Raw genomic sequence first — 19,208 nt, forward strand, 5'->3', positions numbered from 1 at the left:
AATTGACGGACAGGGGGCGCCATAGCAAGTATGTTGTAACCAAAAAATAATAAATAAAAAAAAAGCTAAATAAAAATGCCAAATGCGACTGCAAAATGGAAGTTTGCCAGGATACCAGGGAAGCGTACTCGGAGAGCCATTACAGGATATTAATCTGCCATTTTCCGAGCCACCATTGTGTTGCTTTGGTCACGTTGTGGTCAATGATGATAGATGGAATAACAAAAATGATAAATATTTTTTTATTTGCAAATGGTTTACAAACAAATGTATGGTTATTGATGACACAATTAGTGTCCACAAAACATGTATTTTATTCCATTCACTAAGTGCACAAAATAATATTGTACCACATTTTTAGTATGGAATAATCAAACAATCAGTGGCGTATCCAAGCATGAAGAATATTCATTATTTTTGCAGACTGTTTCTATAACCACCATTTTACCTGAGGAATGGAGAACACAACAGGTGTTGTTGTTTTTTTAACAAATAAATGTTTATTAGTGTCTTACCATGCAGTAGCATGTCTCCCATTGAAAACATGACTTTTAAGCTTCAAAATGGGTTTTCTGCTTCATTTGGCTCCATTTATGGGAGTATAAACATGCACTGTACATTTGGTCATTGATAAATTGAACCCTTGTGGAAGTGACAGTTATTCCAACATTCTCTTACTGATTTTTATATGCACTTAAGTGCTGTACTATTGTTTACTCTATCAGATTAAAGGTCAAAGCTCAGTGGAGTAATGACGGGTGTTAAGCAAGTATTCATTTTAAATGTTTACTTACTCAACCCAATGGACTGTGCTTAATTTAGTGTAAACAAAAAAAAAGAACAAAGTAAATGAACATTTTGAGGCATCACATTCAGGGAAACCACTGTTATCTCCAAAGAAAGTCTGTTACATCTTCTCAAATATTCAATCCGTGTTATTTAAGAGTCTGGTGTTAGTCGTACCTTATGTGGGTCAGCCGTACAACCAAGCAGGATGAAGTGATTCTGCGTCATGCTGACAAACTTTGATTGAAAATTGAATATCGATCACTGAATAATTCAAGCATCCACAACAAAGTGTGCGTTATTAGCATGTCCAACAAAGTATTTGTGCGCTCATGTTACATCCCCATTAGGCCGCAAGATATAAACTGACCAGTATGGCACTGGTCTGAACATTCTTTGGGGAATCTTTTGAGTGGAAGGTGGAGGTGCTGTGATTGGCTTCAACGTGGCTCACATTTTGTTGAAACACTCTTTGGCATTGGACCACACCTGGATTCCCTGAGGCAGTGACAGAACAAGAGAAATTAAAGAGAATTACTCACAACATCATTGGCCACAACATTAGCTACTCAACACCTGCACTGCAAAAACTGAAATCTAAGTAAGATTAAATATCTCAAATAAGGGTGATATTTGCTTATTTTCTGTCTGATAAGATCATTCTTCTCACTAAGCAGATTTTATGTTAGTGTTTTACTTGTTTTAAGGGTTTTGGTCCTAAATTATCTCAGTAAGATATTACAGCTTGTTGCTGAGATTTTATGACCTATATTGAGCAAAACATGCTTGAAACTAGAATATCAAGTGTTGCAAAGCTGTGTCATCAACACTCACAAGTATAAAACTGCTTTATTAAAGTAAGAATTTCTTACTTCAAGCATGAAAAAAAAATATCATGCATTTGACACAAATGTGTCTCATAATTAAAACAGATGACAGCCAAATAGACTTTGCTGTTTTATTTTCAATGAAACAAGAGAAAATACGTACTCATATAGTAGAACAGTTGGCACAGTACAGTAAACTGACAGTTAATATTTAAACATTTAACATGTGACATTTCAAACAATTTTGAACGGAAATAGTTCATGCACATTCAGATAAATTCTTCAAAATTACAATTTAAAAAAATTTGGCCACTAGCCGGGCTGTACATATGCGCACTAATTGACTGAAAAAGCACGCACTTGGCGCGATGATGTCATGTTATCGATGGAAAAATGCATCTTTAGACCATATGATTTGCCTGAGCGGCTAGGAGACCCCGAGAGTAACAAGCGGTTGCCTTGTTGCCTTTCCATTAAGAACAATAAACTAGTTTTTAGTATAAGTTTGCTGGTTTCAAGAAACGTAATGCCGAGCGCCTATCATTATGTCAAGATAATGGCACTAGCATTTACTTAACAATATTTTTCAACATATTGAGCAAAAAGGTCTCATTTTTTTCTACCAAGAAAAGTGCACTTGTTATTAGTGAGAATATTCTTATTTTAAGGTATTTTTGGCTTCATTGAGGTTAGCTAATTTGACTTGTTTTGGAAAGTCTTGACAAGCCACATTTTCTTGTTGTATTGGCAGATAATTGTGCTTAGTTCAAATAAAATACCCCTAATTTTTGTATTTTTTTTTCTTGTTTTTGAAAACTGATTTTTTTGCAGTGTGCAAAATCTAATGAGACTCAAAGTAAGGGGAGTCATATTGCCCCGTGTAGTGGACAGGGTTTACTTAACTACAGAAAGGACAAGATGTCTTATGTTTTAAACAGCTTTGATCATTAATTTATTTTGTGACGCTATTTCTAATCAGGTTAGCGAGAGCCTACCCTGGCAGTAGGGATGGGTCCGTTTCACAATTGAACTGATATAGTACCAAAAGCCAGTATGTGGGGATCGAAACAGGTAGTAACGGTACCAATTTTCTGTTCTTTTGTGTATACAAAAGTGTTAATAAATATTAATTGTTCAAACAAAACTATTATTTTACACTGAGCTGTGCTGTCCAGTTATCTTGTTTTCTTACACGTTGGCGTCTCATTTGCAAGTACTGTACTGTATGATATAGAAGACTTTGCATGCAGTTGCAATTCTTGGACATTAGATGGCAGTAGTGTATAGACTATGATGTGTTGCCATAGCCAGTAAGTCAGGCCTCAGACAACATTCGGTCCGCCAAACCTTTTAATTTGGTCCGTCGACCATCACCCAAATAGGCTTGATGAAACCATTTAAAACAGGGTTGCTCATGTATGCAGTACTCCCGGCACCCCGCAAGGGGCAACAACAAAGCATATGTGTCACAATAAAGCAGCAGTGGGTGAGTAATAGAAGATGGCACTCTCGACCATGAAAAAAATCTAAATAAATCGCTAAAATCTGACTTATAACAGCGACGGGACAACAAAGTATGGATGTATTGAAAATGCTGACTTTGTGATGTCTTTTGTATTTGTGGTCATGTTGTTTTTGGCTGTTTAACTCTGACAATCAAAACTGGTTAAATACATGTAGAGCTGAATTTGACCAGCAAAGGGCGATGAAGCCGAACCTTAGGTTTAACGGTTTTAAACCACATGTGTGCAATGTTTGCTGGGTGTATTAACACTAAATCTTCTATTTTATTTATGTAAAATAGACAATGGACATTATATTTTTGTAATGTTTATATTTTCAGTTTGACAAACCTAAATAAAAGGAAGACGTATAGAGAAATAGAACTGAGGAAGAAAAATAATTCAAAAGAAGGAACATCAATCAGTACCAAACTTAGCTTTTGTTTCATTATGCTGTTAACTCTCTGTCGAGCTGCACATGCTGCAAACAAGTAGCGAGGGCAGAATAATGAATTTATTGACAGTGCAGTGTGAAAACTGATGTGTTTTATTTGTGAATAAGTAAACGCAGTCTCAAAGAAATATTACCTGCAGAGGCACTTTCTAAAGAAACATTCAAATTTTGATGTACGGCCCCTGAGACCTTGGGCTATTTAAACTGCGGCCTTCTTCATTATGTAGTTGAATAGCCGTTGCAGTAAGTAGTCTTAACCATTAATTTGAATGTGCCAGTTTTTATTTTATTAATCCCTACTAAGTGATGAAAATGTAAGTATTGTACTTATTACACACTTGCTGTTTTAATGTAACATGCAATGTAGTTTTCATGACCAAATTTGGAGGTGTTGAAATCACCATGTAAAATCGCCATTCGCTAATGCTAATTGTTTGCATGTCCATGGCAAATAAATGTTAGCTTTTGTTTCTTCATGCTGTTAACTATCTGTCTAGCTGCACATGCTGGAAACAAGTAGCAAGGGCAGAATAATGAATTTATTGACAGTGCAGTGTGAAAACTGATGTGTTTTATTAGTAAATAAGTAAACGCAGTCTCAAAAGAATACTAGCATTATGCTAACACTATTTGATAAGTGGAGCCTTTTTGTACTTTTAAGTGCCTTCTTACTTTGTTGACATGGAAAATTGTAACATTACCTAGAAGAGGCCGTCCAGCTGAGTCCGCTCTAAGTGCTTGACTGCTTATTTTCTGGCCAAGTGCTTCTAAGTCTGCAACCGGACGTGACGTCCCGTGCAACAAAAAGTATCGCAATATAGCATCTTTACCCGGTAGTATGGAACGACTTTAGTCTGTACCTACAAAAGTACCAAATTCGGTACCCATTCCTACCGAGCAGACGAGACTATACTCTGGACTGTGCATCGCATACCCACAAGCACAAATACATAGAATAAAGGTATATTATCACAAATATAGTTAGGTGCTGCAGTGTTCTGCGTTTGAACAATGCCAGAAATGACAACTATATGGGTTATGAGTCATGGTCAAGGTAGTTTCAGTTTCCACATGTTTATGGGTTTAGTTTTGTTTTTACAATGGCGAAGACAAAGGAGATGTTTGTTTCAAGTGGACTAACGTACTAGGCAATTATTAATTTAAAAAACTGTCACTATACGGCAGTGTTTTTCAACCCCTGTGCCGCGGCACACTAGTGTGCCGTGAAATACAGTCTGGTGTGCCGTGGGAGATTATGTAATTTCACCCAATTGGGTTAAAAATATTTTTTGCACACAAGTACCGTATTTTTCAGACTATAAGTCGCAGTTTTTTTCATAGTTTGGCCGGGCTCCAGCGCGACTCATATGTTTTTTTCCTTTTTTATTATGCATTTTCGGCAGGTGCGACTTATACTCCGAAAAATACGGTAATTATAATCCATAAATAGTGTTTGTACTGTCTAGAGCTCGGCAGAGAAACCATGTTATACTTTTCCATATCAGTAGGTGGCAGAAGGTAGTTAATTGGTGATCACAATATGGTACTAAGGTATCTAATGCTTAAACCAAAAAAAAAAAAAAAAAGGCGAGTGCCGCTAAGAAAAAGACATTGAAGCTAAAGCATGGCTAAAAAGCTAAACTAAAACTAAACTAAAACACCCAGTTATAAACTCTTTGTTACATTACTATGTAAATGATACACTAATCTCAATACATTTTGCAGTCATGTCATGTACTAACCTCTGCGTGTATGTATATAAGAGGCAACAAACTACTGAAGAAACCGCCAAGCCACACCTACCTTCTTACACATGCTAATTTGCATGATAGCATAACTGATGAGTGCTTCACGCAGATCTCTGTCCTTCTGTTCCTTAAAACGCTCGATATCTTCCCAGGCTGTTCGCACAAACTCTCTGAAGACAAGAACAGATGATGGAGACAAAATAGTAAAAGTTCAGGCAAACAGAATGGGGAACTTTGCTTGATTTGATCTCTTAATTAGTCAGTGTGACAATAAACACACACTCCATATTAATTATAGTCAGCAAATAGTTAATTATTGATGGAGAAAAGACAAGATAAAGTTGGGTTAAAAAGCTCACTGGCACTCTGTGTTCTTCTCTTTCATTATTTGCTCTCCCTCCTGGATGCTCTGCTCCAAAGATGCCAACCTGCTCTCCCTCTGCTCCTGGCTCTCCTGGCCAAACAGTTTACTGGTCATTCCTTTTAGGGAGAAAACACGCACCATCTGAAAGATGCACACAAAAACAAAAGGCAATTAGCAGTAATAACTCTCAATTCTGAAGCTGTTTAAATGTAGCAACAGCTTCTTCTTTGGTTGTCCTGTCCAGCTACTCAGGCAAATTCAATCAATCAATCAAGATGCATTTGTATACTGTAGCACCTTACAACATCACAATGGTGCACATTGTATTGTTGATGCCGATGCCCAACAGACCAAAGCAGCAACAGCTAATGAATGTGTGTTACCCCAGTGGCCAGCTCTTCTCTCTGCTGCTTCTTACTGGCGAGATCCTGAGCTGCTACTTCCAACTCGTACTGGATCAGCTCATGTTTCCTACACACCGACCTAAGACCAAAAACAAACATTGTGGTCATCCTCTAGATCAGAGGTTGGCAGCTAGCAATGGGGTTAGAGGAGAAACCAGTTCTATCATTTCCAACTGACTTGGAGGCCGTAAATGTGTCCTGACTGGTAATTGGATGAGTGTTAGGAAGGCATGGAAAAAGGAGAGTGAGCTGGTGTGTGTACGGTGTGAGAGACTTCATGAGTGTGCGACCCCTATTGGTAAACTAACCATGAATACATTCCAAAATGAAAAAAATTACATAATAAAATAGAGTAGGGGTATCCAACCAATAGCTTGCCAGTTGATTTTGAGGTAGCTCACTAAAGGGTCAAATAATATTTTTTAAACTCTCAGTATTTGTACAATTCAGACAATAAGCCTCTGTTTAATGACATAGTACAACATTTTTTAAATGTTGTATTGTGATTTTTATATATACATATATAACATCTTCTTGTGGTCTATATAAGATATGTTGGTGGTGCTTGGGTCAAAATTTTGCATAGACTATCTTTTACGCACCATCTTCAAACCGCTTTCTGACCGTCTCTTCAGAATGCGCCGTTTTGTGGGCGGTCTTATATAACATGCCAAAGTCATCCTTTGTCATCCGACAGTAACAAGCCCCATTCAAGTGCGTCTCCCCCTCGTCAGCCATGTTGTAGTTTGTAGTGCTTCCATATCGGGTCTACTGACAGATAAAAGTTAGAACTATATGCTACATTTTATTTGAAATGGCAGCAGCGGAGGATCTTAGCATGCATGTATATTGCGAGCCAGTGTGCTCCACAAGAGGATAGAGAAAAATAATGAACTAATTGACTGTATAAAAATAGCAGACTCGCACAAAGCTCTTTGAGTAAACCTCTACCATATATGGAGATTTTCGCTGACGTAACAAAGGCAAAAAACATTGCTGAAGTCTCAAATTCCAAATGGCTTGTTTGGAGCAAGTTTGGAAGAAGGCATAATTGTTTTAAAAAATATTTCGGCCATGCCTCGATGGCTTGATTAAACATTTTTGGGACATATAGGGATCCCAAATACACTAAAACAGACACCAACAGGTATTGTTTTTGCCTTACAGGGTCCCTTTAATACAAAATGTGAGTTGTGAATAGGAACATTTTGTGAATGTTCTGGCAAAATCAGCGTATTCCCTTTGTTTGGGTTGCAATAAGTTATTTAAATAAACAATTCAAAAATGAGTAACTCTTGTCAATTTTCATTTTGTAAAAGTAGCTCTCAGAAGAAAAAAGGTTGGAGACAATTCTGCATGGACAGATTGCTTTTCCTGTAAAATAAAATTAAAGGATCAAATATTTTGAAAGTTTATAAGCTGGGTTATATTATGCAGCTCCAGACTACTTTTAGTTTGTGGAAGAAAAGGCAAATTGCTCTTTTGAGAGTAAAGGTTGCTGACCCCTGTTCGATACTAAAACCTTTCCTAAAATAACAATGAAGGTGTTTGTGACAAGTCACAGCCGACTAATTAAGGCATGGTATATTTTTAATTGCAATGTTGTGGCCAAATTACCGGACAGCTTCAGTGTAGAAGAGATATTCCTTCAGTTGGTCTGCATAATGTTCTTCCTCCTCCAAAATGTCATCAATGGACGAAGCATAGCTGACCACAAAGAACCAAATGTATCACATGTATTTGCTGTTTACCATGTGGAGGCAAGTTGAGTTTAGTTAGGTGGTGTTCATAACTTACGCGTCCATGTGGTGACCAGCACTTTGTAGTCCGTCTCCCATTTCCTTTTCTATAGCGCTCCATTCGCTGAAGACACAAACATGTGACTTGCTATCTATTTTGAATTAAAATTACTAACAATAAGCTGAGATAGGCTTCAGCGCCCCCCGCAACCCCGAAGGGAATAAGCGGTAAAAAATGGATGGATGGATAACCTGATGCCTTGTAAAATAAATTAGTACTTTATTAAAGACAGTATATTTATGAGATGCTGTGTGGTTTGTGTCAATGCAGCACACTCTGGTGGCAGTAGATAAAAATGCAGGAACAAACAAAACTCCATTCATCAATCCATCCAATTTCTACAGCTTATCCCTTTCGGGGTCGCGGGGGGTGCTGGAGCCTATCTCAGCTACAATCGGGCGGAAGGCAAGGTACACCCTGGACAAGTCGCCACGTCATCGCAGGGCCAACACAGATAGACAGACAACATTCACACTCACATTCACACACTAGGGCAAACTCGCTCACCTGAAAACTCGGCCATAGTTACCATGGACTTTGTAAACGCCATATAGTCTGTCCGCAACTCTCTGTAATAAACAGTTAACTATTATAATGAAGGGAATTTGTTCAGTTGTAAATGTTTTATGACAACAGATTATAATTTATACATTAAACACCTCTGTGTTCAACAGCAGCAATACAAGAGCATTTAATGTACATTAGAGTTTGTGTGTAGGTCAATACTCACCGCTCTCACCCTGAGAAGCTGAGAGATGACAGCATTCAGTTCATCACTATATTGTTTGAGCGCTGTAAACCGTCTAGAAAATGCAGCAAAATTTTAGCATTTTATATGACGGTGGAATTTGTTTTAATGGAGTCAAAATAAAATTCACAATTTCCCCAAGCAAATAGTTCTAGACAATGAATGACTTCTTACTAGCTCATGCTATTGATTTAAAGGTTGATACTAAGTTGATCGTGTGACTATGTTCCCAGATGAGGGAGATAAAAAAGTACACCTACTTATCAGGGTTCTTGACTCTGAACATGGCACTCAAGGACTTCAACCTGGAATCAGCCTAACAAGGAAGACATACTTTAACACTAGAAAAAAATTCCTCATTAACTTTGTTAATTACGTTTCCAGAACAGCTCAAAAGTACCTTGTCTTGGAAACCCGTTTCCAAAACGGCATCCCTCCAGCCTTTCTCCTAAATGAAAATTAATTCACAGATTAAAACGGGAACATTTCAGTTGTCATTGCAGTACTTCAAAGAACCACCAAGGGTTGCACTGGTGCAAGCTGGCAACAGGATGTTAGCAGAACATGTATGTTTAATAGCAAAATGAGCCAATATGGGGCCAAAGAAAGTTGTGATAGAGAGAGAGATAGTGTGATAAAGAAGGTGAGAAACCCGATTGAATTAAAAAGGAAAAACATGAAAGTGGTGACTCTTTGGCCAATTTACTCCTATATCTCCATTTCTCACCTAATTTGCCAAAAATAGTCTTCAATAAATGGTAAGAGTGAGAGCAAAGGTGTTCTTATAAATTTCATTAGTCATTCATTGCAATGTTTTTCTGCATTTAAAACTATATTTATTTTCTATTAAATGCACTTAGTGTTAAATTTTTTGGGTGTCTGGATCGACTTGAGTTAGTTTTTATTAGAAAACTGTTTCAGTCCAACCTAGGTTTGACAGTAACTAAACAAGCTACTGTACAATGTTGTTTATTTTGGGATGGCAATGGCGAAAAATTTAATAACTACAGAACTAAAAATATAACATTTTTCCGCACAGAAAAGCGTCACACACGTCTCTGTCCTGGCTGCTCAGTACAATGTGGTTAAGTTAGCAATAATAATATTGAATTATTGCAAATGTAAAATGTTTTTTCTTACAGAAAAAATTATTCTATTTAGTGATTTATACATGCGAGTCAGCTTTTTTTATAATTTGCGGTTCCACTCCATCAATGTAAATGGTCCCTGTAGACAACTGCTAGGACCACTGCTTTTATGTTAAAAGGCAGCTTTTTCACTTACCATAGCATGCCAATATTGGGGCCTTGAGTATTGTCTGATACTGATAATATTACGAAATGATATCAGCATGAATCATACTACATACTTATATTATTTTGTAGAGCAGAATGTTAGAAAAGGTTTGATCAAGGTAAATTACTCAGAGAACAATGGTAGATATGATAAATACTAACTGTATCACAGATTTATGCTTTTGAAGTGGAGTGAAAGTTTTACTGAATACTTTTTAATACGCTTTTGTCTTGGAGACTTTCTATCTGTAGGTAATATTCAAATATTATTATTCTGTACTTGGTTATAATGACAAATAAGGTGTTTTAGACTGCAATATTGTGCAATTATGGACACTTATTACGCATGTCTACCTTGTGTGACATGTGGTACTAAGTTTACCTTTTGTAAATGACCACTAAAATACAAGAAAAGTTCACACTTGTGTGCTTACTGTAGGAACTCTAGATGGATTACTTGTATCAGAACTTAATTCAGAGATTTTACATATCATCCGATACTTTTTTTTTTTTTTTTCTGCTGGTATCAGACCAATATCAATATTGGATCGGCACACCATGATTTAACGACGATACAAACCTCTGTGAGAAAGAGGAAAAATATATTGTCTTTGCAAAGGACAGGATGTGACATCACACGCAGCAGAAAGTTTTCCAGGCCGACTCTCCGCCGCTCGACAAAGTCCGGGTCAAGGTTGTCCGCCGACAGCTTGTGCCACACAAACTCCGCCTATAAATGGAATCGCACACTCACACGTTTAGAAACAATGCAGTTTTATTTAATCACCTTTGTTTCACTTACCCTTTTCTCTGGTAGTGGAGGGATGATGATGTAAGGGTAGGTGACCAGGAGGTATGTTCGGAGCAGCTCAAACTCACTGTAGCGCCTCCACAGACAGTCGGGAGTGGAGGGTGATGATGCGTCTGCCACCGTTTCAGCTGGTCTGCAGACACAACATCAACATGTCGCAATGGGAATATATTTAGATTATGATTGTTGGAAAATACAAAACCATTTCCATTCAGATATTTCTGTAACTATATTCCAATTAGTGTTATAAATTAAAAAAAAAAAGTATTTTGATACTTCTTTAAAAAAAACATGTTTGTCTTTATTTTAACAAACTTTTTATGATACATTAATTGGTTTCATATGGCAGTCAAAGAATAATTTTGGCACTGAATAAGATAGTGAACTTACTAGACAACTTCTCTCTGAAGCAAATGGGTTACAATAGCTCCTAATTTGGCTGCTGACGTATGCAGTAACATATTGTGTCATTTCCCATTGCCATCCATCCATCCATTTTCTACCGCTTATTCCCTAGGGCATGGGTGTCAAACTCTGGCCCGCGGACCAATTTCACTTGGCCCTTGAGGTGATATCAAATTAACACTAAAGCTGGCCCGCCGATTATATACAGCGGCGGTGCCGCGGTAACACCGCATTCACCGCTAATTCTCATACTTGCCAACCCTCCCGGGAGACTCCCAAATTTCAGTGCCCCTCCCGAAAATCGTCACGTCTGCTCTTCATCCAGTCCAACGAGTGCTGGCCCAGTCACATAATACATATAAATAATATATGCTTCTGCACGCACACACAAGTGAATGCAATTCATATTTGATCAACAGCGATACAGGTCACACTGAGGGTGGCCATATGAACAACTTTAACACTGTTAGAAATATATGCCATACTGTGAACCCACACCAAACAAGAATGAAGAACACATTTCGGGAGAACATCCGCACCGTAACACAACATAAACACAACAGAACAAATACCCAGAACCCTTTGCAGCACTAACTCTTCCGGGACGCTACAAACCCCCCCCCCCCCCCCCCACACACACACATGATGGTTATGTATGTGGGGGTTATATTTCTCCTCTTTTGTTGAGAAAAATTGTTGTACATTCTCGGGTAGCAGGTTATAGTTTGCTTTGTACATCATTTTAGCTGTTTGCAAACGCACCAAATCGTTGAATTTCAATAATTGTGATTTAATAAATAAAGTGTTTGTATGTTCTCTATATCCAACATTATGTATTATTCTAACTGATCTTTTTTGTAACACCGTTAATGAATGAAGTGTACTTTTGTAGTTATTTCCCCATATTTCTACACAATAACTGTAACCTAAGCGCTCTCATGTCCATGAAAGAGAAAAGTACTGGTATTTTTCAAAGGCCGTACAACCTTATTTCCAATTCTTTTTCACCTAGATGTCTGCGGCCTCGGAAGCTCACAGTAGATAGAGCAAGAATGTAGTTGTTCAGTTCAGTTCAAGTTTCCTTCGAACATGCATACGATACAATGTAATTCATCACATATTTTCAGTTGTTTTATTACAGCACGTCCGAAAAGGAGTAGGAAGAAGCAGAGCTTATTTAATCCTACCCCTTTTCATACCATAGCAATTTTATCCAATTTCTTTATTCTCTGTAACAGAACAGTGAACTAATAAATAAATAATATACCATAGTAAGCATACACATATTAAATACATAAATAATCTTTGTCTCAATAAAAAAAAAAAGGAAAAAAGGGTTCAAGATGTTTATCATAATTATTGTTCTGTGTACATTGTGAACACTTGTAGTTTGAACAGTCTCTTAAACTGAATCATATTGGTGCTTTGTTTGATTTCTTTGGTTAATCCGTTCCATAATTTAATTCCACATACTGATATACAAAAGGTTTTAAGTGTTGTACACGCATACAAATGTTTTAAAATAGATTTTCCTCTAAGGTTATGTTTCTCCTCTTTTGTTGAGAAGAATTGTTGTACATTCTCGGGTAGCAGGTTATAGTTTGCAAATGCACCAAATCGTTGAATTTCAATAATTGTGATTTAATAAATAAAGTGTTTGTATGTTCTCTATATCCAACATTATGTATTATTCTAACTGATATTTTTTTTAAGACCGTTAGTGAATGAAGTGTGCTTTTGTAGTTATTTCCCCATATTTCTGTACAATAACTGTAACCTAGGCGCGCTCTCATGTTCATGAAAAAGAAAAGTACTGGTATTTTTCAAAAAGCCGTACAACAGTGGTTCTTAACCTTGATGGAGGTACCGAACCCCACCAGTTTCATATGCGCATTCACCGAACCCTTCTTTAGTGAAAAATAAAATGTTGTTTTTTTTCAAATTCAAGACAAAGTTATATGTTTTTGGTAACACTTTAGCATGGGGAACATATTGTAAGTAACAAAGACTTAATTTAGAGTTTTTTGGACACTAGGGGAACATATTCTAAGTAACAAAGACTTAATTTAGGAGTTATTTGGACACTAGGGGAACATATTCTAAGTAACAAAGACTTAATTTAGAGTTATTTGGTTAGGGTTAGAGGATTAGGGCCAGGGTTATAATAAGGCCATGCCGAATAAGGCATTAATAAGTACTTAATAATGACTAGTTAAGAGCCAATATTTGACTAATTTGCATGTTAATAAGCAACTAATTAATGGTGAATATGTTCCCCATACAAAAGTGTTACCATGTTTTATTACTGGTGCACAAAATGAACCGTGCATGAACATCACCTTGTTCGAAAAACAAAACCAACACAGTGCATAAACTCACAACAAATTGTACACCTGCAAATCAGTGTGGCTTCTGCTGTTGCCGTATCCGTAATACGCCGATAGGGAGAAGTTTTTATTTACACGATGAGTCGGGTGTGTCTTGACCTCCACCGAACCCCTAGGGTTCGATCGAACCCAGGTTAAGAACCACTGCCGTACAACCTTATTTCCAATTCCTTTTTCACCTAGATGTCTGCGGCCTCGGGAGCGCACAGTAGATAGAGCAAGAATGCAATTATTGCGATTTGGTCAGCTGAACAATGTTGCTCGTCCTGGACCTACCGTGTTTCTATGAGGTAGACCGTATACGTTTCTTGCATGTTGACGGTGTTTTTGCCTGTTCTCTTCTCAGCCTCCGCCACATTGATCTCCAGCTTTTTCAACAGGGAGCTCCCCTTCTCCACCATCTGCAAAGGACAATGAGCAAAAAATAACAAAGATCGTCTATTGCTAGAGTTGCACTTGTGGCAACTTTTTTTTGCAGGTCACAAGACGCGAGACCCCTTCCTCTGCATACGTCACTTCCGCCAAAAAAAGGCATTAGTAAGCATAAACTCTCTCATAAGTACTACATTTAACTGCATTGCAGTTATTGACAGTAAATAAACACTAATGTAAGCTAGCTAATAAGCTAGCATAGCATGAAGTTTACGAGAGTCAATATTCCCGCTGACAGATATAACTTGTTATTCATAGTTTACAGCTAAAACTATTAAATGTGTCGAAAAATACACACTTTTTGCGGGATTAAAAAAATTATCTGAAAATATATCATTGGCTTCGCCGCTTACTGCTAGCTTAAAGAGGCTAACACTCGCAGGCTTGATAGCCTCGTTGCAATGGAAGTAGGTGCCGCATAAATGAACACTTTTACGACCGTGTTGATGATGTTGTTCTCGGATTCCGTGGGCGTAATGTCAGTGTTGCCGATAACTGCCACTTCTTCATGACTTCCAGAGTCTGCCATCATCAGCGGTTGTTGCTGCGCTGCCTGCTCTTGTCAGCTGAGCTGGCGTAAGGGAGGGAGGCGGCTCCTTAGCGCATGCGCACTGCTGTCAGACGCTAAAAGAAGAAAGTTTTTAGACTTTACAAACAAAAAAATCGAATACTTTTGAATTTCTGGACGATAGTGGTGACGAATTTGCTACATTGTACTCATTCAATTTTTACAATTACATACATACAATTGAAATTAAAATTGTAAACAAACATTTTTGGTTTAAAAATTCAGCTTTGTCAAAATACCGTGTGTAAAAAGTCAGTGTATGAAAATTCAGTCTAAAAAAATGTAGTGCAGAAAAATTCGTCGTTTCAAAATTCGGAAAATTAAGGCTGAAGCAATTGATCAGGTCTCAGAACCAGCCTTGAAAGATCTGTGTCACGTGACTTCAAACTTGACACCTCATTGGCTGGTCCTGAAACAAGACCGATTACCTTGGTCTTAATTTACCGGATGTCGGTCTTCGCGTTTTTTTACACTGTATTTTTACACACTGATTTTTAGTATTTTAGCATTATTTTGTATTTTTAACAATCAGATTTTTTAAACACACACATTTTGCTCACACATTTATATCCAATAAAATTGTCAACATAATGTAATGTAAAACCTTTCATTTCACAAAATACAAATGCAAAAAATAAATTTTCATAAATTCAGCGTGCAAAAAAATAATTAAATTTTTACAATTATACATCCAAAATTAAATGTGTCAACAAAAAATGTTTGTTTGAAAATTAAGTTTTGTCAAAAAACAGTGTGTAAAAATTCAGTGTATGAAAATTCAGTCTAAAAAGCAGGACCTGACCAAATTGAACCCTTTAAAATTGGCTGCTGATTTTGTTGCCGAGCCTCTCTCGCATATTTTTAACCTAAGTCTAACAAGTGAAAGCATTCCAAAAATCTGGAAATCGGCATTTGTTCTTCCCCTGCTAAAAGGGGGTGAACCCACAAATATAAATAATTACAGACCAATTTCTAAATTATGCATTTTAGCAAAATTGTTTGAGAAGATCATCAGTAGCCAGCTAGAGGATTTTTTAGAATCAAACAATATTTTATCCCCATTTCAATCTGGTTTTAGAAAACAGCATAGCACCATTACAGCTGCTCTTAAGGTCTTCAATGATTTAATCGAGGCTGTCGACGGCAAGAAATATTGTGTCGCCCTATTTATTGATTTGTCAAAAGCATTTGACACAGTAGACCACAGTCTGTTAATTCAAGCCCTTCATCACGTTGGATTATCTAAAAATGCTGTTGCTTGGTTCACAGACTATCTTTCCAGCAGAACACAACAATCTAACAATTTGTATGTTTTAACTGTTCCTCATGTACGGACGGAATTTGGCAAAAGAGATTTTGGCATTGCTGCTCCTATGGCATGGAATGCATTGCAGACGAAACTGAAACTTACAGAACTACTTCCATTTGGAGCCTTCCGTTCTGTCCTGAGGGACAGACAGCGAGAGACGTTTGCACAGTGTCTGTGTTTTTAAAAGGTGTAAATCTTTTTTTGTTTTACAGTTCTCTTATGTATTTTAAAATGTATGTCTTAACGTATTTCTTTTTTGAAACTGCTCTGTGACATGTGCTGTTGACCTCTTGGCCAGGTCACCCTTGTGAAAGAGATTTTGATCTCAATGGGTTTCTCATCTGGTTAAATAAAGGTTCTAAAAAAATTCAGCGCAGAAATATTTGTCAAAATTCGGTAAATTAAGACTGAAGCAGTTGATCAGGTCTCAGAACCAGCCGATGAAAGATCCGTGTCATGTGACTTCAAACTTGACACCTCATTGGCTGGTCCTGAGACAAAACCGATTACTTCAGTCTTTTTAAAAAACATTTTTTTTATTGAACAACAAACATACATTTATAATGCACAAAAAAGTCAAGGCACTTTCAACATAACCAACAATCTACACGTCAGGTTGAGCAAATTACGACATCAGCGTAACATGTCAAGGAGACTTTATTAGTAGATTGCACAGTACAGTACATCCATCCATCCATTTTCTACAGCTTGTCCCTTTTGGGGTCACGGGGGGTGCTGGAGCCTATCTCAGCTGCATATTCCGTACAATTGACCACTAAATGGTAACACCCGAATACATTTTTCAACTTGTTTAAGTCGGGGTCCACGTTAATCAATTCATGGTAAGGAAAGAAAACAAAAGCAAATACAGACAGAGTATTAAATATTAATAAATAATAATAATATAAAACATGAAAAAAAAAGACAAAAAGGGCTACCTAAATACCTTTAAATGTTTTTAACAAATACATCAATTTAAGGGCTTTTGCCTTGGCTCAAAAAAGGTTGAAAAACACTGCTGTAAGTAATACTTTTGATATCTCAATATGCAGACTGTATGTTGCACAATTTAATCATTGTTATTTATTAGCATAGATTAAAATAAAATGCATGTCATAAAAGCCTGCCATATATGTTTTGCTATTATCTTTACTTCCAGAAGATACCTTTAATTCTTCCTATGCAACATTTGGCTCCTTAAAAAAACAACATAATAAATAGCTTAGTGTTGTCCAGGAAATATAAGAAAACATATACAAAAAAAAGATAAAAATTGAAATATTATTAAAATAGTCAAGAATGATAGACGGATGTGATTGCTAGGTTGGTGCTTGATGACATGTAAAACCACACAATAATTGCATAAGTAGAAACCGAAAGAAAGAGTACATACCGACATTTAAAGGCCAACTGAAACCCACTACTACCGACCACGCAGTCTGATAGTTTATATATCAATGATGAAATCTTAACATTGCAACACATGCCAATACGGCCGGGTTAGCTTACTAAAGTGCAATTTTAAATTTCGCGCAAAATATCCTGCTGAAAACGTCTCGGTATGATGACGCCTGCGCGTGACGTCACGGATTGTAGAGGACATTTTGGGACAGCATGGTGGCCAGCTATTAAGTTGTCTGTTTTCATCGCAAAATTTCCACAGTATTCTGGACATCTGTGTTGGTGAATCTTTTGCAATTTGTTCAATGAACAATGGAGACAGCAGAGAAGAAAGCTGTAGGTGGGAAGCGGTGTATTGCGGGCGGCTGCAGCAACACAAACACAGCCGGTGTTTCATTGTTTACATTCCCGAAAGATGACAATCAAGCTTTACCATTGGCCTGTGGAGAACTGGGACAACAGAGACTCTTACCAGGAGGACTTTGAGTTGGATACGCAGACGCGGTACCGTGAGTACGCATGCAGCTGCGGCTTCCAAACATTTGATCGCTTGCCCGTACGTGTGTGCCGCTATGTGCATGTCACGTACGTAACTTTGGGGACTTTGGGGACATATATGTGCTGTATGAACTTTGGGGAGGTGAACAGTACTTTGGGCTGTGGGATTGAGTGTGTTGTGCAGGTGTTTGAGTTGTATTGGCGGGTTATATGGACGGGAGGGGGGAGGTGTTTGTTATGCGGGATTAATTTGTGGCATATTAAATATAAGCCTGGTTGTGTTGTGGCTAATAGAGTATGTATATGTCTTGTGTTTATTTACTGTTTTAGCCATTCCCAGCTGAATATCAGGTCCCACCCGCCTCTCGCAGCATCTTTCCTATCTGAATCGCTCCCACTGCCCTCAAGTCCTTCACTCTCACTTTCCTCATCCACAAATCTTTCATCCTCGCTCAAATTAATGGGGAAATCGTCGCTTTCTCGGTCCGAATCGCTCTCGCTGCTGGTGGCCATGATTGTAAACAATGTGCGGATGTGAGGAGCCACAATAGTTGTGTGCCCATGTGTAAAAGTAAAAGTAGCAGCATGTGACCCTTTCTCAGGATTGCGTAAAAACGCTGATAAAATGTCTAAATAATTGTATCCTTTCTTATTACCTTGCACTGGACAGCTGCTGAGCTTGCAGGAGAAAATGACCCACTTTCTCACCCGAGTCCTGTTTAAACCACCTGCGCAAGACAGAGAGCATTATTTGCAGTTGTTGTCTCCCTGTGCACGTTTTCTCTCCAGTAGGCAAAAAAAAAAAAAAGTTGATTGTGAAATTCACATCTGTTGCCACGACAACCCGTTATTAGGTCTTGTGGTGGTTTTGTTTGTTCTGTCCTCATCGCGCTGCCAGCTTGTTTTCATGTTTAAAAAGAAATGGCATAAAGTGGAGCTGACAATGTTATAACGTTGCTTGCTTGGCACTTTATTGAGTACATCTGCACCATCTAATTGCATCCAACATGCACATGAGCTTTATTAAAAAGCCTTTACAAAGATAATAATACTGATTATAGGTTTATTATTGTCCTTGTAGTTTTGCAGATTTGCACTAATACTAACAGGTGGAATATACCTACAAGAAAGTAGTACTATTTTGCTAAAAATGTACTCAATTACAAGTTATAGTTATACTTTACACTGCATATGCACTGTAAAAAAGAGAGAAAATATTCTTAAATGAACACTTTTATAAATTAAAGTGCAAAAATAAAATAAATCCTCACCTTCCTGCGTATTGCCAAGTGGTGCATTTGCCCCCTTTGTACTTACAGTCGTGGTCAGAAGTTTACATACACTTGTAAAGAACATAATGTCATGGCTGTCTTGATTTTCCAATAATTTCTACAACTCCTATTTTTTTGTGATAGAGTGATTGTAGCACATACTTGTTGGTCACAAAAAACATTCATGAAGTTTGGTTC

At 37.5% G+C, this 19,208-nt stretch overlaps 1 protein-coding gene across 1 annotated transcript; it reads right to left on the reverse strand.

Annotated features, from left to right (window-relative positions):
- Positions 1 to 228: 228 nt before the first annotated feature.
- snx4 (sorting nexin 4) lies at positions 229 to 14,917 on the reverse strand. Its single transcript, XM_061971464.2, has 15 exons — positions 14,771 to 14,917; positions 14,403 to 14,587; positions 13,808 to 13,932; positions 10,731 to 10,872; positions 10,509 to 10,658; positions 9,034 to 9,081; positions 8,894 to 8,949; positions 8,616 to 8,688; positions 8,393 to 8,454; positions 7,883 to 7,948; positions 7,703 to 7,792; positions 6,065 to 6,164; positions 5,677 to 5,822; positions 5,373 to 5,487; positions 229 to 1,284 (listed from the first exon to the last, which is right to left on the reverse strand). The coding sequence occupies exons 2-15, from the start codon at positions 14,493 to 14,495 to the stop codon at positions 1,237 to 1,239; spliced, it is 1,314 nt and encodes a 437-aa protein (XP_061827448.1). The 5' UTR covers positions 14,496 to 14,587; positions 14,771 to 14,917; the 3' UTR covers positions 229 to 1,236.
- Positions 14,918 to 19,208: the final 4,291 nt, after the last annotated feature.

Source organism: Nerophis lumbriciformis, linkage group LG13, assembly GCF_033978685.3.
Source record: "Nerophis lumbriciformis linkage group LG13, RoL_Nlum_v2.1, whole genome shotgun sequence".
Classification (NCBI taxonomy): domain Eukaryota; kingdom Metazoa; phylum Chordata; class Actinopteri; order Syngnathiformes; family Syngnathidae; genus Nerophis; species Nerophis lumbriciformis.

Bases quoted from the DNA above. Each gene is read 5' to 3' on its own strand.
- snx4 (XM_061971464.2), bottom strand. From the start codon at position 14,495: ATGATGGCAGACTCTGGAAGTCATGAAGAAGTGGCAGTTATCGGCAAC. The intron at 13,933-14,402 runs GTCGTAAAAGTG...TGTCCTTTGCAG, and splicing joins AGAACAACATCATCAACACG to ATGGTGGAGAAGGGGAGCTC. The intron at 10,659-10,730 runs GTAAGTGAAACA...TTCCATTTATAG, and splicing joins CTCCACTACCAGAGAAAAGG to GCGGAGTTTGTGTGGCACAA.